The sequence below is a fragment of the Fundulus heteroclitus genome, unplaced genomic scaffold, assembly GCF_011125445.2.
Source record: "Fundulus heteroclitus isolate FHET01 unplaced genomic scaffold, MU-UCD_Fhet_4.1 scaffold_981, whole genome shotgun sequence".
NCBI classification, from domain to species: Eukaryota; Metazoa; Chordata; class Actinopteri; order Cyprinodontiformes; family Fundulidae; genus Fundulus; species Fundulus heteroclitus.
In genome coordinates, this window is record NW_023397452.1 from 5,448 (window position 1) to 27,982 (window position 22,535).

Sequence of the window (22,535 nt, forward strand, 5' to 3'; positions counted from 1 at the left end):
GTCTGGTGCAACCCTTTCCTGGGGTAAGTCAGCCATTTTTTGTTCCAAAAGCTTTCCTCTATTTTTTCTACAGGTCACACAATCAGACAAGATTTTTCTGGCAGCAGAGTTTCCATTGATTATCCAGTATCTCTGACGCAGCCTGGACAGCATGTGGTTTCTTCCTGCGTGACCAAGCAGATGGTGAATGTAGAACAGAATTAATGTTGCCACATGCATGTCTTTTGGACAGGATGACAGGATGTTTAGTTTCAGACGGCATAGCAGCTCTTTGAGGCGTCCACCCACTCTGAGGACTCCATTGTCCAACACTGGATCAAGTCTGTAACAGCTGGCTGTCTTTAGAAACAATCCTGTTGGCTTTGATCGAGGTGATCTCTGAACCAAACCTGCGATGTTGTTCAAACTGAATAATGAAATGCTCATCTTTAGCCAGATCTTCAGATGTCAAACACTGCTTCTTCAGCCTAGCTTTAAATTGCTGCATCTTTTGTGACACCTTTTCCTGCTTGGTGTTTCCATCTTCTGCTGACTGCTGTAAACATGGCAGAAAACTCTTGTCTTTTTTGAGACAACAAAATAAGGAGTTTTTTGAGCTTTAAAACCCAAGCTACAGATGTCTTTAGCTTTGCCCAAGATGAGAAATAGGAGATGAAAACACTGGTAGGGCATTTAATCTTCTCAACAACAGCGTTGATAGTCACATTCTTTTTTATTTCAGAATCATCAGCAGGAAGAGAGTCATACCTTACTTCCAGTTTAGGCCATTTATCTTCAGACTCAAGCAGGAACTTAGGACCATTAATCCATTTACTTTGCTCCATAAAGTCTTCCGCTTTCATCCCTCTTGATGCTTCATCAGCTGTAGGCAAAGATTTCAGGCAATCATCCACATAGAAATTATGCTTAATTGTACTGACCACTTCGACTGGAAATTGCTGAGCATTATCTTCTGCTGTTCTTCTTAATGCATAATTTGCACAGCTCGGCGAGGACACTGCTCCAAACAGATGCACTGTCATTCGATATTCTTGTGGAACTTGTGATGTGTTACCATTGGGCCACCAGAGGAAGCGAAGAAAGTCTCTATGTTTCTCTGGAACATAGACCTGGTGAAACATGGCTTGAATATCTGCCATAATGGCAATTGGCTCTTGTCTAAAGCGCACAAGGACTTCCACAACTGAGTTGGTCAGATCTGGTCCTTGTAACAGCTGGCAATTCAGTGAGGTCCCCTTGAATGTTGCAGCACAATCAAAAACAACTCGTAGTTTGCCTTTTCTGGGGTGATAAACACCATGGTGGGGTATATACCACACTTTTCCCTCACTGCCCACTAAGCGATCACTTGGAACAACTTCAGCATATCCATTACATATCATGTCATCCATAAATGCAATGTAGTCTTTCTTGAAGGTGATGCTCTTATCAAACTTCCTTTTAAGGCTTTGAAGACGTTGCTCTGCAATACAGCGGTTCACTGGCAAGGTGGAATTTTCAGCCTTAAAAGGCAAATCAATGCAATAATGTCCATTGATTAAATGTGCTGTATTGTTCATGATATCCATAAACTTGATATCTTCTCTGGACATTTCAATCTGTTCTTGGGATGTTTTTTCATTGAAATCATGATTATATTGTTCAATCAACATTGTTTCCAGATTTTGTACAGAAATCCTGTTTGCGGTGAAAGCATGACAGTCTGTCTTTCTCCTTTCACTCCTAAGTGGTCCATTGATGACCCATCCAACTCGAGTCCAAACTGCATATGGGCCATCATCCTGGCTGTTTATCAGCTCCCACGGCTCCATTACTTTAGGTGCGTCTGTGCCAATGAGTAAATCTACATCAGCATCTAAGTTGTGGAGCTTGATACTTTGCAGGTATGGCCACTGGTTAATGTCCTCCTGTTGTGGAACATTTCGCTTTGAAACAGGCATTCGTTTTTGTGTCATGACATCTGGAAGCTGAATGAAATCATTTTTATTAAACGCTGCTACTTGCAGTCCAGAGATGATGTTTGTACTCACAATGTCTTTATGACCCATCGTTTGCAGCTGAATGCTTGTTCTCTTGCCCTTCAGTTGCAGCCTTCTGGCCAGACTTTCTGTGCAGAATGTTGCTGTGCTGCCCGGGTCCAGAAATGCATATGTCTGCACAGTTGTGTTGGTTTTTGGACTCCTAACTTGAACTGCAACAATAGAGAGAATTGAATTATCTTCATCACAGACCCTAATATGACTACAGGTTTGAGTCATTGTGGACGTGGTTCTCAGAGAATTCTGTGGACATCTGGAGAAAGCTTTTGTGGTTTCTTTGTCAATGTGCAGGACACTGGGATGTTGTTGGTGACAGACAGTACAGATCAAGCGACCTCTGCATTCTTTGCTTATGTGTCCCACCTTTAAACAGCCAAAACACATGCCTTTTTCCTTAATAAAGTTCACTTTATCCTTGTGTGGCTTGTCTTTGAACTTAAAACATTTGTCAACTGAGTGATTACTTTTGAAACAATACAAACAGTTGTGGTTTTTAGAGGACTTCATCTCATCTTCAGATGATTCATTATTCACTGAAAGGACTTTTGTGAAAAAGCTGCTCCCCTTTTTCTTTAGTTTTGTAAGGCCGCTACTGGGGTTTTTAGAGCTGAGCTGTTGAACATCAGTGATATTGCCAAACAACGGATCAGATGCAATTTTAACCTGCTTTTCAACAAAAGCAACAAGATCAGTAAATAGTGCTCTTTGATTCCTTTTTTCTTGCAGGTCACAGGCTGCATTTCTCCATCTTTCTCTCATTTTGTAGGGAAGCTTAAAGATTATGCTCCTCATATTTGAAGGCAAATCCAGTTCTTTCATATGAATGAAGTGTTTCGTTAAATTTGAGCATCCCTTAAGAAACAGAGCAAATGCTTGCAGTGAGTTAATATCCTCACTTTTAATAGCTGGCCAGTTGTTAATTTTATCCATATAGGCCTGTGCAATCTTGTATTCATTTCCAAAATGTTCAGAAAGAAGATTTTTAGCTTGAAGATAGCCCAATTCCGATGGTAAATGCTGGCAACTATGCACAAGGTCTCTAGGTTGTCCCCTAGTGAATTGTTCTAGAAAGTGCAAACAATCGCTCAGGTTAGATGTTTTGGCCTCCACGCTGTTCTCAAAAGCTCTTATGAATGATTTGTATTCAAGAGGGTTGCCATCAAAAATTGGAATGTTTCTTGGTGGCAAGACCGAACTCTGACTCTGCTGAACCAACATGGCAGTGATGTCATTTTGCCTTTGCATGATGTTAATTATACTGGTTTGATGATCCAATTTTTCCAGTTGTGGCTTTACACTTGTGTCTGGACTTTGAACATTTAGTTGAACATGGACACTTTGTGGCTCAGTGTTTTGAATTGCTGACTTATGTTTCAATCGAACAACTGGATGTTCAGAGATTGCAGAGGACATTTTAACAACGTCCACGTCCTCAGGGACAAATATGTTGGCACTTGGATTAAGTTTTGGCGCCGACTTACAAATACCCCTTTTAATGTAAGAGTTCATGCCATCAGAACATTTCGAGCCACCTTGTGAATTTATTTCTAATACGCGAAGCTTTGCATTAGCAGCCGCTAGTTCCGCCTCAAGTTCAAATTGCTCCTTTTCTTGCTTTAGCTTCTCCTCCATGGCTTCAAGCTGATGCTTCCTTTTGAGAGCTGCAGCACGCTCCAGCAGCGCTGCTCTTTCAGCCTCTGCTCTTATGCGTGCAGATGCAGTGGAAGAGACACGGGACAATTGAGAGCATACATTGGACTTTACAGAGCACACATTGGAAACACTGTCTTCAGGGTTAATTAAATATTCAGCGTTGTCTTTGGCTTGGTCATCAGCATTTGGTATCACAAAGAGCTCACTCAGTTCACATAACCAGCCCTTGACACGTTCAGTAAACGCCAGGTAAGTACTCATTTTACTTTGAAAATGTTCATTTTGTTTCTTAAGTTCATCAGAGGGGAGTGGCAAACTTGTTAATTGTTTATGCGACACCTCTGCATCCTCACAACATTGCATAAATGTAGTCAGAAGTGACTTGACTGAGTCAGCGTTATCCTTGGAGTCCATCAACACATTTAAATCATCTTTTATCCGTTTTGCTTGTTTCAATTTAGCAGTTCTTTTATCTTGGCATGTTTTCATATATGACATCAAGCCTTTCTCAGTGAATTTAATGCTTCTTTTGGATGAAACCTCTGAGTCACTCTTTGCCATCTGTGGTTTTGTTACATCAGACATTTTTGCACAAACTTTAAACTGCATGTAACTTTGTTGTTGCCTTTGTTCCGTTTATATTTCAAATCCACTTGCTTTGTTTAGGAGTGCAATGCTTTAATTCAATCTTTAACTCATCTTCATGTTGACAAACTTGTACTTTAACATTGATTGCTATCATCAAACTCCAATCGTCTGGCCGTTTTTCCTTTACAGCATTAGCAATCTTTGTACATACCGTTGTCATCGAAGAGGGACATGAGTGTTTGTGGCTTATATCTGAGGCACCTCATGGCTTGTGGGCGTGGCACTTCCTCCTCCTGACATCGTCCAAGAACAAAGAAGTGGAATCCTCCATGGCTTTACCATCCACTCATCAGCAGATTTGAGATCGTTGAAAACAAAGGTCCAAGGCCGGGTTTTTTACTTGATGTAGTGACTACTTGTCTATGGAAAAACTTAAAAGTAAACGAACAAAAATTAAATGTAAATCAAATAGTTACTTGATGAATAGTGGGTTTCCGGGTTTACGCAGTACAAAAAATTCTCAAAATACGTCAAAAAATGCAGTTCTGAGAGTTTATTCCAGGCCTCTTCAGGGAAAAAATAAACATGATACAAACTGAAAAACTACTTGCTGCCTTGGCTGCCCTGGTTTCAGCCTTTGTGCTCGCTTCACCTGCTACTCACTGACTAACCAGGCTGAGTGACTTGCTTCCTGAAAGGACTGGTAGACTGCCAGACTGCAGCACTGGCAGACTGGTAAAAAACCATAAGCCCACCCACTTTCCATCCTGAGCTACCTGGAGTCCATGTATTTATACACCAGACACACCCAAAACCCAAACAAAATCAATTAACTAATTAAACAATTTACTAAGAAATAATTGTATTCTAAACAACTGTATTCTAAATGCAACAAATAACCAAATAAATACAAATGAACTAAATAATCTGAGTTCTAAAACAAAAATAGAGAAATGGCTCCTACATTTAGGATTAAAAGTTATGGATCTCTGGTCAAATTAGTTTGGGTTCCTGCTCACATTGGAGTAATAGGGAATGAGCTGGCGGATAGTTTTGCTAAGAATGCAGCAAAAAAGTGTATTGTTGATTTAAATATTAAAATGAGTAAAAATGAGGTTAAAAATATTAGTAGAGTGTATATTAAGAATAAATGGCAGGAACAGTGGGATAAAGGAAGCAATGCCAGATTTTATTATAGCATCCAAAGAAAAGTTGGAGAATTTAGGAAATGTAGCAGGAATAAAAAAGAAGAAGATATTATATCTAGATTAAGGTTTGGACATACAGGTTTAAACAGTACTCTTAAAATAATTAATAAACATGATACAGGTTTCTGTAGTTATTGTGGGAAATTAGAAACAATACAAACATTTTTTTAGAATGTAGTAAGTATGTTCGAGAAAGGGAGGAGTTAATTAGAAATTTAAATAGGAATAAAAATAAGTTAGATATTAGAAGTTTGCTTCAAAGATCATCGGGGGATGTAGTTTTTAATAGTATTTTTAATTTTCTAAGGAGAACAGGTATTATGGGAAGATTATAGTGGTTTTACATCTGATCCATACTCCAGTCTAGAAGGTGGCGGTAATGCACATAAAAGTTGTTTGCCAACCGCCATAAAAAAAAACAAGAAGAAGAAGAAGAAGAAGAAGAAGAAGAAGAAGAAGAAAAAGAAGAAATCATGGCGATACCCCAATTTCTTTCTACTGCTGAGTTGATAAAACAAGGGGCAGAAGCCCGCTTGTATCGGGTAGACTTTTTGGGAAAGCCAACAATAATCAAAGAACGATTTCATAAATGCTACCGACATCCAGAGCTACAGGACAAGTTGAACTATCGCAGAACAGTTCATGAAGTTCGCTCCATCCTTCGCTGCCGGAGAGCAGGTAGGTCTTCTGTTTCGGCTCTTCAGTAGCCCATTTTCCAGTGTGCGATTTGCAAAAAAACCAGGGAGGGAGGGGGGGATCATTTCAAGTGTTTTATAAATTAACATAACGACAAGGTTATGTGGTCTGCATGCTGTCTGGCTCGAGACAGCATGTAACCTGTCCTGGGAGGGAGGGTGGAGAAATCGGCTGCTGCTGCTGCTTGTCTTGTGACGCTGCCTTCAAATCTTAATCATCCACCAAAGTTCGTCCTGTAACATTACCATGGCTGTTTGTCCCGTCATCTACTCTTGACCTTTTCTGGTGATTTTTCGGGCCGAAATATGACAAAATACTCTGGGAGTGGGTATTAGTTTACTTCAATCGCTTCGAGCAAAAAACGTATTAATACTCTTTAAAAACAGACAACCCCCCCCCCCCCCCTCTCTGTTTGTGACGACAAACTAGGTATCCCCGCCAGGATTTGTATCCCCTGCGTCGGGGGCGCGCATTCAGCCTGAAGAACGAATCCAGTCAACTCCGCCTCATTTCCAACAAATTATGCGTGCAAATCAAGATGTTTTACTTTTCTTAACGAAATATGTGAACGGTGTAGTTACATTATCGTTCAGTTAGTGGGTTAAAACTGATAATGTAACACTTGTTAGTGCGATCGTAGGGGATTCGGTTAAAATTCGACTGATCGCTCAGTATTACACGTTCTGAGAAAGTAAACGCTCTGCGGTCATTTCTTCTTGTGTCACGAAAATATTAGCTTTATGTCGTCATTAGACTGTCTATCTGCTGAAACCAAAAACCCACCTTCCTGAGTCCTGCATACCTGCCTACTTATTTCTCTTCCTTCTTCCTTCTTTGTCAGATAGACCCGCACGAATGGATCGTATAAAGCGGATTTCAAGTGTGATCAAAGCAACACTAAAGTTACAACTTACATTATCAGATCTAATAATATTTTAATAAAACCAAGAACCAATTTAAGAAAACAAGGTAGGTAACTTTTAAAAAAATAGAACATTATACGAGTTAAAAAAATTCATTTCATTTTATCACAATAGGATGTTTAAAAATATTTAGGCTTGACAGATGCTGGAGTCATGGAGTTAAAAGTTTTATTGATATCAAGCAATGCAGCCCATTGTTATAAGTGCTGACCAGACATATTGGTCAGAAAGAAACTAATATATATATATATATATATATATATATATATATATATATATATATATATATATATATATATATATATATATATATATATATAATCTTACGTGACTAACATAAAAGAAGGAAATTAGTTGAGTAATTAGATAGTTTCTACCATTTTGAGGTAGAAGAAGTTACAGGGGGATACAAAAAATATCGGGGTCAGGCTGACCCCGGTATTTTTTGTATCCCCCTGTAACTTCTTAATTTAAAGAGCTAACAAGTTCAAATTTTCTGCAGTTGTTGGTGATTAGAAGAGGTGTTTATATGTCAAAACACAAGAATGTGGGAAACTCTTTGTCCATTTTGGAAGGGGATACATATCCTTGCAGGCTGGACACCGATATTTTTTGTATCCCCCTTTAAATTCTACATTTAAAGAGCTAACAGCTTCAAATTTTCAGCAGGTGCTTGTTGTTCTAAGAGGTGTTTACATGCCAAAACTCAAGAATGTGGGAAACTTTTAGTCCATTTTGGAAGGGGATACATATTCTGGCAGGCTGGACCCCGATATTTTTTGTATCCCCTGTAAATTCTTCATTTAAAGAGCAAAAAAAAAAAAAAAAAAAAAAAAAAAAATATATATATATATATATATATATATATATATATATATATATTTTTTTTTTTATATACATACAGAACACCCTATTCCTCAACGCAACCTGAGGTTGCATGTCTTCCTCTCTCACATACCTTTCCTGTCAGTCCTCTTTTAAAAAATAGCCACTAGTGCCTCAAAAAAACAGTAAAAAATGCAAGGATAAATACTCACATCCTAAAGATAGCAGTTTAAATTTAAATATGAAACCACTGTCGCTTCATGCATGCTCAGTATGAGGGATTGCTGCAAATCCATCAACAATGCAGGCGACTGTCCACTGTGGCTCTACGCTCTTTCAGGAGGAGTGAATGCTGCTTGGAGAGACTTAATGCAACCTGCTGGGTTTCCTTAGAGATGAAAACTTTCAGACCAAACTGTGTGGTCAGCACTTATAACAATGGGCTGCAGTTCTTGAAATCAATAAAACGTTTAATGTGAAGTCCAAATATTTTTAAACACCATATTCTAATAAAATTGAAATGAAATAAAAAAATTTAAACTCCTCATATATTGTTGTATTCTTTTAAAAAGCGACATCTTTTTTTCTTAATATGGCTCTTGGTTGAATTATAATATCATTAGATCTGATAATTTTGGTAGTAACTTTATTCTGTGTTCATTTGATCACACTTGGAATCAGCTTTATATGATCCATTCATGCGGGTCTATCTCAAAAATACAAATAAACGAACAAGTAGACAGCTGTGATGGACTCAGGAAGGTGGGTTTTTAGTTTCAGCAGACAGACAATGCGACAATCTAATAACATAAAGCTAATACTTTCGTGACACATCTGGAGATGACCACAGAGCCGTTTACTTTCTCAGAGCGTGTTATACTAAGTGATCAGTCTAGTTTTAAGCGACATATCAATCCCTTACGATCGCACTAATAAGTGTTATATTTTCAATTTTAACTGGACCATTCCTATATTTCGTTAAGAGAAATAAAACATCTTGATTTTCACGCCGAATTGGCTGGAAATGAGGCGGAGTTGACTGTATACGTTTAGCAAGCTGAATGCGCGCTCCCGACGCAGGGGATACAAATCCTGGCGGGGATACATCCCCCCCCCCCCCCCCCCCCCCGGTCTGCATAAGTAATATTATGGATTTTTAAAAATGTATATAAATTAGGGCTGTCAGTTTTAACGCGTTATTAAAGGCATACTATGCAACATTTTTCAGTTAATTAATGTGTTCCATACCGTTTTGGATGATTAAATGAGTCATTTCAGGTCGAACAAAGGTTTTCTCGGCCGCCCTGGTGGTCTGTGGGGGAAATACCGCACTTGCAAGAGCTCTCGGCCTGCACCCACAGGCTCTGGAGTCTCGTGCAAGACCGCGAGAGTCGGTCTTGCTTTACGGCGAGAACTCCATGTGTTTTTGCCCTGCTATTCACTATATGCATGCGCGAAAGCAACAACAAAGAACCGCGTGTTAACGTCAAATAAACATGCAAGCATATCGAGTTTTTTTTTAATATTATTATTATTATTATTATTATTATTTTTATTTTATTTTTTTTTTAATGTTGGTGAGGCGGTAGCCTGAGTTTTAACTCAGGTTTGGCGGTCGCCAAACAAAGCAACTGGACCAAAGCAACTGGTCCAGTTGCTTTGCTTTTTCCTTTTTTTTTTTGGAATGACCATGACCTGGATGACTGAGAATCTTCACCAGCTTAATTGCGCATCAAAACACACACACCTTTCGCTAATGTTTTTCCCCGCTGTGCTTTACCGGCCCTACCGCTACTTTTGATGAATAAACATGTAAAATAATATATATAAATAAAATAAAATTATTCAATAGCTATTTTTTCAAATGCACAGTAGTCTATGGCAGCAGCATCATTCTCCAATGAGAAAGCGATAAATCATCCCATTTAAAAATGTATTGGCTGATTGTGTCATGTGATGTAAACAACCTCTGCGCTGCTTATGACCGCTACTTTGTTTGCTTCGTTAGCTTAGTTAGCTGTGTCCACTGCAAGTGCTGAGAGGTGTTTCTCGTCCTTCTGTCGTATCAAGACCTATCTGAGATCAACAACCCAGAAAAGACTAAATAGCTTGATGTGCGCCCACACACAGGGATCTTTTGACCACAGTGGATGCTTTGAGGATAGCCAGGGACTTCATCCAGCATAATGACAGACGGAGACACTTTTTCGGGAATATTTAGTGCAGGGGTGAGTTTGACTTTTCTTTTGAAAGTATTTTTATTCTGTAAATATTGTGTTAGCTGTAATATAATGATTGTAAGTGGAAATTAATCCGGGGCGTGTGTGCTGGAACATCAGAAAAAAGTTAAATAAAGATTCGGTGCCGATTTTAATTATAACATGGCAGACACATTTATTATGCTCAGGGACCACAGCCTATGAGAAAGCAATAAATTCTGGTGTCTAAAAATGGATTGGCTTGTCTTGTGTCATGTGACGCAAATCAGTTGCGTGATCAAGGGGATGCTGGTGTTTTATGTGTATGCGGGCGCGTGCGTATGTGATGGGTATTGGTATTGTGAGTATTTCCTGATGGGCCCTGTCACTACCTGATCCGTACCGGTAGCACGATCCGTACCGTCAGCTCATTTGCGCACGCACAAACAGAATAACTTCCGGTAGGCAATATTTTGTTTTTCTTACTTTTTTACTCTTTTGTCTTTTTTCGGGCCGGGTGTTTCTTTTTATATATCTATGTATTTGCGTAAATATTGCATATTTTAAAAATAAATAGAGAAAAACGTGTATATATATATATATATATATATATATATATATATATATATATATATATATATATATATATATATATATATATATATATATATATATATATATATTATTTATTTTTTATTTTTTTTAATAAGAATATATACACCATTACTTAAAGTACATAAAAACCCCAGCTATGAACATGTTTAGGAGTATAGAAACGTATTTTATTTAGAATATTCTTTTTTTATCATTTATTTGATTTGCATATGTTTTTGTGTATTTTGCACTTAAAAAATGCATTTTTAAAAAAGTATGCCTTGGCTTAGTTATGTGCTCTTTGTTCTATTCCCTGTTCGGTTTTGTTAAAAATAAACAATGCAGATACTTTAATGACGGGGTCTTCTCTTGTTTATGATTTGTACACCAGAGGGCGCTAAACTCTTAATATATGGTTTTAACTTTCTAATAAAACTAATTTTTAGTACAAGATTATTTAAATAACAAAATTCATCTTATAATTAAGGAGAAAAATGTTTTTTCCAGTCCTGTTTGAACAAATAATATAACTTATTGTCAGGATTTGGGTTTTGTTTCAGCTGTTTGTTAATTTTGATTTATTAGTTAACTCTCCGGTCTTTAAAATCAGTTTTGGTTTTGGGCTCTTTCTTGTTTGGTTTCTATTATAGCCTGTGTGTGTTGTGTTTAGTCTTAGGTTTAGGTTCTGTATTAGTTTTGGTTTATGGAATAGGTTAGATTTTATTGTAGTTTGATTTTATTTATGTTTCCAGTTCAGTTCTGTCTCTTCCCAGCAATCTGCCAGCTCACTCAATCTGTTTATCTGTCACTCCCCAAACACCAGTTACCAGCCAATCAGATCTGCTCACCTGTCAACCTCCAGTCACTAGCCAATCAGTTCAGTTCAGTTTCCACCTGTCACTTGTAATTAGTTTTCACTCCATTTCACCTGTGTACTCCACTATATAGTTCTGCCTCGGTCTTCAGTTCTCTGCCAGATCATTAACGAGCCCACGGTGAGTTTTGTTTCCAGCGTTCCTTTATTGATTGACCTGTTGATGCTAACCTGAGAGCCTTTTTGATTCTGAGCCAGCCTGTTCCCTGATCTGTTTTTCCTGCCCTGTCTGACTGATTTACCGGTTTACCGACTTGATTCTGTCCCATGGTTATCCGAGCTTGCTTTTGCCCTGTCTGTACCTCTGCCTATTTTGGACTGCCTTTTGTGTACCGGATTTTGGACTGCCATTTTTGACCATTGAGCCTTGCCTGTCCCTGTTTTATTATTAAATACTGTTTTTTGCCTTCACCTCACTTGTTTGGTTTGAATACTGGGTTTGCCTGATTCACGTTCGTAACACTTATAGATAGGGTTGGGAATTGAAAAGATTTTCACTATTCCGATTCCTTTTTCGATTCTGTGAAACGATTCGATTCCTTATCGATTCTTTTTTCGATTCCAATATGGGGAAAAAAGGAGAACAAACAGTTTGATGATCAGCATCAACTTTGTTTACTTAACTATTGCACAATCTTACAAACTCAACAAGATCAAGATGTCCACATGAAATGTGAAACCGGAGTAAAATCTGTGTTTAAATGAAAAATGAATACAAGAACAAACTTAATAACCAATAATGTCTAATAACAAATTATGTAAGAACCAATTTTAAATAATAAAAAAATACTAATTATAAAATAGTAGTAGGGAAAATTAACAGTTCTTTTGCAGAAAGATGAGCATATCTGCTTTTTCTGGAAGGATACGGGATCTTTCAGCACTTAATGTGTCTCCAGCCGTGGAGAACACCCTCTCAGATGGGGTGGAGGAAGCCTGCACACAGAGGTAGTTTTCAGCAAGTCCAGATAGCAAGGGCAGCGCATCTTGCTTGTTCCACCACCACAGTGTGGCGCTATCCCTGCAGGGGATGGAGGGAAAGCTTTTGTAGAGCTGGATTTCCTGATCTACCCTCTGGGCTAAGGAAAGACGGGGCTGTGATTCACAAAGTGACCGCAGCTCGTTGTCTTCCTCCTCGAATAGTTCTTCCAAGGCTGTCTTTTTTGATGGTGGTGGCAGTGCCTAAATTTAAATGAGCATGATGTAAAATAATAAATAAATAATATATATATATATATAAATCAATAATCATGACAAAACAGCATCCAAAGGTCATTACAAATAAATGAGCCAACTTACATAGTCCTCCTCTTCTTCTTCCTCCTCCCCATCTTTGCAGCCTTCTTCAGGGAGCTTGAGAAGTGATGTAAACATTGTGTTTAAAACACATTAATAACTTTTAACACATAGAGTTGTAAAAGGTCTCAATCACAATGGAATCAAATGCAATCAAAAGACAAACAGAATTGAAACAGAAATAAATAAAATACCTCATCTGTTGCTTCCACTGTATTCGCTTTGATTGCAGCTTCCCTGATCCTGTCCCAGACTTCATCACTTTTCACTTTGTATTTAAATCTGGGATCCAGAGTGGTGGCTTCCTCCAGGAATCTCCGAATATCAGCTCCCTTAAATTTCAAAAAGGAGGACAGGATGGTATTAGACTAATGGCCAAAAGAGAACCCAGCAGGAAATGGAACCGATACAAAATGGCAGCCGTTAACAAAAATGGCCAGTTAGATGGCGATAACACACTGTAAACTCAGAAAACAGACCAAGAAACAGGATGAATGAATGGACCACTGCATAAGACCATCCTGAATAGTTTACTACCGTTCTTTCATTTCACCCTTAAATGAATAATGTCACATGGAAGGTCACATTACTTTTTTGACATTACACATTTTGTATGGGATTATGCAAATTTGCCTAACGTGTCAAGATAAGATTAAATGTAGCTGTGCTTGCCTGGTAGCGTTTGGAGAGATCATTCCAAATGTTCTCTTTGATGCTCCTTGTGAAAGCAGAGTCACCTTCCTGCACAGTGTACTGTTGCTCCAGCTTCTGCAAGATGGGCAAAATCTCCCCGCAGGTTGGACTTTTCTCACTGGAGACAGCCAGTGTGGAGGTGTAATGCTTCCGCATGAGCTGCACAAACGCCTCTGCTTTCCCCAAATCCTCATTGCCTATTTTGGCTAATCTAAAAAATGACATAAAAACAGAAAAAGGATGTATGTAGCATAAATAAACAACAAAATCAATTTAAAACAAGTTTAAGCTATATTATCATTCAAATATATATCACCTTTCCTTCTCCATGGACTTCCTTATACGTGGGTCTATGGCTGCCGCCTGGATAGCAGGGAACTGCTCACAGAATCTCTCCATCATTAAATGGAGGGAATTCCACCTGGTCCTTACATCCAGGATGAGCATGTGCTTGGGCAGCTCTGAGGGTTAACGTACACACAATGTAAATATGTATTATCTAATGATTTATGTACACATACCTATACAGCTATATTTTCATGTATATAATGCAATGTTATGAGACTATCTTACTGAGCAGGTCTTGTTTCTCTTTTAGAACAACTTTTGCCATGTGTGACCTCTTCATCCAAACTATCACTGCTCGAACTCGTGCTGCCCAATTTGAAATTGTGGTGCAATTGTACAGCTTCTGCGCTCCCAGATTGAGCGTGTGGGCAAAGCATGGAAATTTCAGGATGCTCAGCTGTTTGATGGCTACATCCATGTTGGCTGCATTGTCAACAGTTGCTGCCACAACCTTTTCTCGTACTCCATATTCCTCTAGGATGTCATCAATCTCCTCTGCTACAGCTGAGCCTGTCTGAGCTTGGTACACAGCTTTGGTTTTTAGGACCTTTTCCTTTGCCTGGCCATTGCTCACATAGTGCAGAGTAACTGTGAGATAATGATCCTGACTAAAACTTGTCCATCCATCAGCCGTGATTGCTGCCTTCGAAACCGTTTTCAGCTCAGAGATCAGATTTCCCTTTTCAACATCATACCAAGCAGGGATCAAATGGTTGGTTAGGCTTTCTCTGCTAGGGGCTTTGTATTTTGGGTTCAGAGCGATAGTCATTTCCCTAGAGAATATATGACAATGAATGAGTTTATCTGTTTAATGTGGAGAAAATATTTTATTTAGACAATCTGACATGACAACCTGACAGCCTCACATTCACCTACCGAAATTCAGGGGCCTCTACTGTAGAAAATGAGTGCAAACCCTTAACAATAAACTTTGTAATTGCTCGGTGACACTCATCTACCTTCACCTGGGACATTTTATTTCTGGCTGCCTCGGCGAAAACAGAAGGTAGTGAACGGGAGCTGCCAGCCTCTGAGCCAGCCAGGCTAACCGTCTCTTCACAGTTATCTAAATCTAACGGAGAAGACATCCGTTTAATGAAAAAGCATTACTGTACAATTTTGGGAAATAAACTCATCTCCCCCTGATTTAAATAAACCAGCGTCACCTTTCTCTCCCTCCCTGAACTGCGGAGCAACTTTGTAGCATGTTTCGTTACATCCACTACAATGTATCATCCAGCTACCAGTAGTTCTATTAAAAAAAAACACGCTACGAATAAAGGGCTGAATTAACGACAAAGGCACACTCCCGTATAACCCCAAAGAGATGTAGGAAATGAGTTTATTTCTAAAAATGGGATATGATTTACTAGGAACCACATTAAGCGATGTAAAACTTGTTACTTACCAGAGTTGCCTTCCATCCTAGTAGTAACTTTAGCCTCTGTCCGGAAGGCATCAAAAACACGGCACTCGTTAAAATGTATCCCATGTTGTGCTCGCAGGTGTTTCTGCATGTTCGAAGTATTTCCTCCCGCGGTTGAAATTGTAGCTTTGCAATGATAGCAAAGAGCCTTCTTGCCATCTTTTTCGTTCTTAAAATGAAGCCAAACTTCTGATCTCTTTACTTGGTTTGGCGCCATTTTTTTGCGTTGCTTTTTTGCCTGGTCACGCCGTACTTGCTTACTGAATGCAGTGTGCGTAACTTGCGTAAAAAACGTGATGTAACTTACGTCACGTAAATCGTGCTGCCCAGAGCCAGCGCTCTAGGCTGTTGTGCTGCCGGGAATCGAAAAGAGAATCGTTAAGCGCGCTGCCAAACGGTGCCATGGAATCGGAAAACACGGAACCGGTTCTGAACCGGAACCGGTTTTCAATTCCCATCCCTACTTATAGAGTGTATTCAAACAATACAGACAAACGTTGCGCAATAATATATTCCCGGACTTCTGAGCATATCCGATGATGACGTCAGGCATTGCAAGGTACACAATGTAAAACGCATCAATTTCTTCCAGAAAAATCTTAAATATTTTCTATACAATATAGTTTAGCATTCTTTAATGATTTAAGTATAGAAATAAGTATTTTCAGTACCGTAATTACATAATTTTTTTGGCGACCCTGAAGTTATTCTGTTCGCGCATGCACAAATGAGCTGATGGTACGGATCGTGCTACCGGTACGGATCGGGTAGTGACAGGCCCGACCAATTTGAAATGCGTTCCGCGGTCCATGGCTCTCCGCACTGTGTTTCTTTTATACTCGTTGCTTTCCGTAGTTTCAACAGCGCTAGAGACTGTGCCAAAATAGACCCAGCTGAAATATCCCTCCGCCATAGGAGCCGATGGTAGTAAAGGCAGAGAGAGCAACTCTGCACGTATTTTCTGCAGTTTACGGTGCAATAACCGGTGATAACTGCTGAAAGTAGATAACTTGGTGCAGATCACCATTTTAAGCAGAGATTGGTTCTGAAGATGAATTTTTAACATGATGATAACATTGCATTGAAGACTGGAATGACCTGAAAGTTTAAAACCTTTTTCCAGCCTTAAGCTGTATGAATATGGATATAAACAGCAAGCAAAAATATTGTTGTTGGTGTGAAAGCTCAGAATTAGATGTGTAAGAGAGAGAGAGTGAAAAAAACGAACAATGAAACTTATGACTTTATTGAAATGTAAAATTTTTATTAATTTATATGTATATGCCTAATACCATGTCTATCTTTGTTTAAGAGGCAAAAAAATATATCGGCATGGTATTTATTTACAAATTTATTTACACATTGTGTAAACATCAGGGCATCATGATTAGTCATTTAGCCATCATAGTCCAGAGTTTAACATTTGGCACTAGGATCTCTTCATTCCAATTCTCAAAAGTGCTTGAAAAATAACAAAATAAACATATTTTTTGTACAAGCATGTAATTTATTAGTGTCATTTATTGCAAAATTGCATATTAAAATGCCCAAACAGGCTATTACACTTTCAGAAATAAAAGGATAAAACGTGCGATTAATTTGCAATTAATCTCGAGTTAACTATCGACATTACGTGATTAATCGATTCAAATTAAAATTTTGAATCATTTGAAACCCATGTATAAGTACATGTCTTGTGTCCTTCACATTTGTTAATTAAAATTTTTGTTGTCTGTTAAGAGTATTAATATGTTTTCTGCTCGAAGCGGTTAAAGTAAACTAATACCCACTCCCGAGTACAGACAGTAGATGGCGCAAGTTTAAAAACAATAGTCTAACCTACTGGATCTAGCTATTTACCTGATAGAGCAGCTGCTAGCTAACCAAGTAATGAATGAGAACGTATCGCAGCATGAACGTCAAAAAATTATTTTGTCATATTTCGGCCCGAAAAATCAACAGAAAAGGTAAAGAGTAGATGACGGGACAAACAGCCATGGTAATGTTACAGGACAAACTTTGGTGGATGATGAAGATTTGCAGGAAGCGTCACAAGACAAGAAGCAGCAGCAGCAGCCGATTTGTCCACCCTCCCGCCCAGGACAGGTTACATGCTGTCTCAAGCCAGACAGCATGCAGGCCACATAACCTTGTTGTTATGTTCATTTATAAAACACTTGAAATTATCCCCCCCTCTGTTTTTTTTGCAAATCACACACTGCATATATATATATATATATATATATATATATATATATATATATATATATATATATATATATATATATATATATATATATATATATATATATAAAGGCAAATTTATTTATATAGCACAATTCAGTACAGAGACGATGCAAAGTGCTTTACATGATTAAAATATAGGAAAATAAAACAGAATAAAAGGAAGTAGGGATAGAATTTAGAAACAAAAAAGAACATTAAAACAGTTTAACTAGAACAGTCAAAGGCAATTTTAAACAAATGTGTTTTTAATCTTTATTTAAAAGAACTCAGGCTTTCCGCACTTATACAGTTTTCTGGAAGTTTGTTCCAGATCAGCGGAGCATAGGAACTAAATGCTGCTTCTCTGTGTTTAGTTTGTTCTATGTATGCAGAGCAGGCTGGAGCCAGAAGACCTTAGGGGTCTGGATGGCTGATACGCTGATAACAAGTCTGTGATGTATTTAGGTGCTAGGCCATTCAGTGATTTATAGACTAACAGGAGTATTTTAAAGTCTATTCTCTGAGATACAGGGAGCCAGTGTAATGACTTTAGAACTGGGGTTATGTGTTCTACTTTCTTCGTCTTAGTGAGGACGCGGGCAGCAGCGTTCTGGATCGGCTGCAGCTGTCCCAGATGTATGTGAGTGAAGCTAGGTGGAGCGACATACAGCTGGCGGAGTCAGGTTAAACATGCGCTGGAAAATAATTACTTTGAGGAACGAAATAAAACCGGTATTAACCGGTTACCATTATTTTTAAATAAGTGTTCCAGTTCCAGAACATAAAAAATAATAACATTTCCGGTTTCGTTTCTGTTCCCTGTAAAGTACAAAAAGTTCCCGGTTTTTGTTCTCGTTCCTTGAACCGGTTCAAAGCCCTGGTTGTAAGTTGTATCTGTAAAGTCTCTCTTTATAGATGTCATAGTGAACCTGAAGTCTGTTTTTTCTTCACCTGGGTTCAGCTTTTCAACACTCCCTTTTTTCACCTCTAACTGCTGGAGCATTTCTCCAAGGAGATTTTTTCTTCCCGTAAAGAGCTTTCACTTTAACTGGAGCAATGCAGTCAATGATGTCTGAGACTTTAGAATGAAAGTTATCTACTAGCTCATCTACTGAGTTGCAGCCCAAGGTTGAAGTATCAGAGTAAGCTTGAATAAAAGTTTCCATGTTATTGTCCTTTAAAGGTGCGTTTATTTACGATGTCCCTTTGGCTAAATGAGTCACTGGAAATTATGCTTTCAAAGGTAACAGAAAAGTGATCAGATAGGGCAACATCAGTTACATTGACCTTAGAAATCTTTAGACCTTTAGTGATGATCGAGTCTAAAATATGTCCCCGTTTGTGTGTTGGCTGTTTAACATGCTGAGTTAAATCAAAGTTTTTAAATGTGTCACACAGTTCTTTTGCACTTCTGTCTTCAGGGTTGTCAACGTGAAAGTTGAAGTCTCCCACAATAATTAAACAGTCATAATCAACACATATCACAGACAGGAGGTCACCAAAATCATTAAAAAAGTTTGATGTGGACTTAGGAGGCCTGTAAACATTCAGAAACATTGTTCGTACCGGGCTCTTTACCTGGGGAGCCAAATGTTCAAAAGAGTCAAATTTTCCCCAAAACACCTTTTTACACTTTAGTGAATCATTAAAACAATGTTGCCACTCCTCCACCTTTCCTTTGCTGTCTGCTCTCACAAAGAAAATTGTAGTTTGGAGGTGTCGACTCCAACAGAATAACTTCTTCATTAGATTCATGTAACCATGTTTCTGTTAAAAACATTACATCAAGATTATTGTCAATAATGAAGTAATTAATTAAAATGGATTTTCCTGACAGAGATCTAATGTTTAATAAACCCAGTTTATATGACTTAGTGGTTGATGATGTCTCTGTGACAGGTTGCATCTGACAGTTTATGGCTTTTAAGTATTTGTTCCTGTTTATCCTTTTGTTTTTCTTATTTCTGCCACGTATAATCACAGATATTCCATAATCTCCTGCAAAAGGCCCAAGCTGATGCTGGAAACTGTTATGTCTGATAAACGTGCGTCCAGGGCCTTCCTGCTGAGATCTGGGATGAATCCTCCTGTAGTTCTGACATAGCCTCTTTCTGTGTCATCTTTCTGGCCATCTTTATTTTGGCTTGTTCGGGCTGTACTGGGCTTATCATTTGTTTTGGCACTGGTTGAGCTTTGTTTTGGGACAAAGCTGATGTCGCATGGTTCACAGAATAGAAGATGTTTGAAATCAGCCGTTTTGCACCTGACCTATTTAGAGAGAAACCATTGTTGTTGAACAGATGTCTCCTCTCCCAGAAGATGTTAAAGTTGTCTATGAAGGTTACAGTTGTTTGTTTGCATGTTTTTTCCAGCCATTTGTTTAGCATCAGAATTTTGGAAAAAATCTCATCTCAGGGTTTCCCGCAGCGCTATCTTGGCGAGGGGGCCGCCTCGCCAACATTCTCGACTCGATATGCTTGCATGTTTATTTGACGTTAACACGCAGTTCTTTGTTGTTGCTTTCGCGCATGCATATAGTAAATGGCAGGGAAAAAACAGGCAAAAACACATGAATACGCACCCCCACCCCTGCTCCGCCAGTCGGTCCGCGCAAAACTTGTCGGGACGACAAGTTTTGAAAACAATCTTTCAATCTATAAATCAACATCCCTGTGTGTAGTGAATTTTCTTTTTGTTCGATTACAAACTGATGTAGTTCACTTAATTATTATTTTTTTCTCAACAGGCATATCTGCTCCAGTTGTATACTTTGTGGATTACAAGTACCATTGCATCTTCTTGGAGGAAATTATTTGTTCCTTGACTCTGCGTGACCACATCAACTCTATTGAACAGTGCAACTCCTGTGCAGACCAAGGTCTGTATAAGCTTGCTGAGAGAATTGGCCAGATTTTAGCCAAAATGCACAATGAAAACGTCATCCATGGTGACCTGACCACCTCCAACATACTGCTAAGGCATCGTCCAGAAGACACAGAACCAGAGCTTGTCTTGATTGACTTTGGCCTGAGTTACATTTCAGCATTGCCTGAGGATAAGGGGGTTGATTTGTTTGTTCTGGAGAAGGCTTTCCTCAGTACTCACCCCAACACAGATATGTTGTTTAAAACGCTGCTAAAAAGCTACACTGCAACATCTAAAATGTCAGCAGCAGTCATTAAAAAGCTTGATGAGGTACGGCTGAGAGGGAGGAAGAGGTCTATGATGGGCTGATCATAAAGCATTTATGTCATCTTGAGTCTCAGATGAGTGATTAGCTGGTTGAAAGGATAAAGTTAGTATTCTACTCAACTGTACATTAAGCTACAATAAAATTATTTAGTAATTAAAATGAATTTCACCTATGCATCTTCTCATGGGTTATAAATGTTATATGGCCAGTTTATGTCCCATCCATGTATTGTTTCATGTAAATGGATAAAACCTGTATGGTTAGAAGTCTTGACACCTCTGTTTGTACTGCATGTTTTTGTGACATAAAAACAAACTATTATCAAATATTTTAATGTGTCCAATTTATTTTAACTGCAAACATTTACAAAAATGTTAATTATTATTAATGCAGTTACATAAGCGCATGCACTGTTTAATACTTTGACTACATCAGCCTTTTATCCAATTAAGACAATTAGTTCAGAGCTCTCATTAAAGTCTGTCAGTCTGAATAACTTGGAATAAAGTCTAGCTGGTCAAGTATAATTCTTCATGAAATTTGCTAAATGGCATCCTCTAGTCAAACGTGTGATTCAAGGTACTTTCAACGTATGGAAAAACATTTCTTTTTTTCCCCTATGTCATTCAAGAGGGTTTAAAAACTTTCCACAGAACTTCAGATACCAAGGAAGATATTAATGAAAATATTGGTAAAATAAAGTACCAACAGTGATATTAATTAGTGTAATTAAAAGAAAAAAGGGTTCTTAAAGCCTGTTGGGTGGATTCTGAACTAACCAAACTTGAAATATCTGACCACAACTTCAGAAGGTATGTTTGACGGACAATAATCATCATCATAAGATCATGTCTATGGTGTTAGCAGCATCACATGATGGAATTATTTAAGGAAATTGGAGTTTTGTTCCAAGAGATGGAATTCTGAACATTTCCTCCACTTTGACACAAAACCTGGATTGTAACCAGTTTGAGTTGTCTCGAAATGCAGAAGTATAAAAATAAAACAATAGTTTATCCTCACTGCAAATAAATGGAAACAGCTGATCTCAAGGGTATTGGCCATGTGGGTAAGGGGTCAAACTGTTGGCTGACTGACTTTTTTTGTATGGGGGGAGGGGTTGCAAAGATTTTCCTTCCACTCAACTTGTTAATTTCCTTGAATACAGCTGTATTCAATTTCATTTATATCATGACAATTATTTATATAAAGCCAACACATCATCTCAAGATTTGGTTCAGATTTAGTTTATTTGCCGTTTGCAGTATAAAAGAACATATTGGAACATAGATGCAAGCAGCTCAAGTGTACACAGTTGGACATTAACACAAAGGGATGAATACAATAGCCACCCAATCTAATACGATGAAAGGGGTGCCTAAAAAGAAAATTCAAGGAAACACTAAAACCCTAATAAATAAAACAAAGCCAACCATTTCACCATAACCTTAATCATATCCTTCACTGTCATCACAGCTTGAGGAAAGAAGTTTTCATGGCAAGACGTCCCACATTTAATTGCTCGATATTGCCTCCCAGAAGGGAGAAGTTCTTTAGCCAGGTCTCTGGCAGGACCAGAGACCTGGCTAAAGCCAGAGAGAAAAGTCTTTTGTTGATAAATGTCCCCCAGATAGGACAAATCCTCACCAGTAACCCACTTGGCAAAGTGGGCCCTTCGATTTAAAAATTCCCTTTCTTTAACAGAAACATTTCCAAACCATGCTGTGATAATGAGAAGGATTTCTATTGCACAGT

The 22,535-nt window shown here is 38.4% G+C and overlaps 3 protein-coding genes across 3 annotated transcripts; 1 reads left to right on the forward strand and 2 right to left on the reverse strand.

Moving 5' to 3' along the window:
* Positions 1-533: 533 nt before the first annotated feature.
* On the reverse strand, positions 534-4,565 carry LOC118562594 (the record flags this gene model as incomplete). The annotated part of the gene is made up of 2 exons (XM_036135036.1): positions 4,492-4,565; positions 534-2,191 (listed from the first exon to the last, which is right to left on the reverse strand). Coding segments are annotated over exons 1-2 (1,713 nt in total), but the record flags the coding sequence as incomplete, so codon positions are not given.
* A 1,341-nt stretch (positions 4,566-5,906) lies between these two features.
* On the forward strand, positions 5,907-21,108 carry tp53rk (TP53 regulating kinase). Its single transcript, XM_036135038.1, has 2 exons — positions 5,907-6,166; positions 20,334-21,108. The coding sequence occupies exons 1-2, from the start codon at positions 5,962-5,964 to the stop codon at positions 20,819-20,821; spliced, it is 693 nt and encodes a 230-aa protein (XP_035990931.1). The 5' UTR covers positions 5,907-5,961; the 3' UTR covers positions 20,822-21,108.
* Positions 12,289-15,232, reverse strand: LOC118562595 (zinc finger BED domain-containing protein 1-like). The gene is made up of 6 exons (XM_036135037.1): positions 14,161-15,232; positions 13,904-14,048; positions 13,567-13,798; positions 13,089-13,226; positions 12,898-12,951; positions 12,289-12,780 (listed from the first exon to the last, which is right to left on the reverse strand). The coding sequence occupies exons 1-6, from the start codon at positions 14,702-14,704 to the stop codon at positions 12,415-12,417; spliced, it is 1,479 nt and encodes a 492-aa protein (XP_035990930.1). The 5' UTR covers positions 14,705-15,232; the 3' UTR covers positions 12,289-12,414.
* Positions 21,109-22,535: the final 1,427 nt, after the last annotated feature.

Coding starts and splice junctions, on each gene's coding strand:
- tp53rk (XM_036135038.1), top strand. CDS start 5,962: ATGGCGATACCCCAATTTCTTTCTACTGCTGAGTTGATAAAACAAGGG. Junction 6,167..20,333: donor CCTTCGCTGCCGGAGAGCAG/GTAGGTCTTCTG, acceptor TTTTCTCAACAG/GCATATCTGCTCCAGTTGTA.
- LOC118562595 (XM_036135037.1), bottom strand. CDS start 14,704: ATGACTATCGCTCTGAACCCAAAATACAAAGCCCCTAGCAGAGAAAGC. Junction 13,227..13,566: donor ATCTCTCCAAACGCTACCAG/GCAAGCACAGCT, acceptor TTGAAATTTAAG/GGAGCTGATATTCGGAGATT. Junction 12,952..13,088: donor CAGTGGAAGCAACAGATGAG/GTATTTTATTTA, acceptor TCACTTCTCAAG/CTCCCTGAAGAAGGCTGCAA.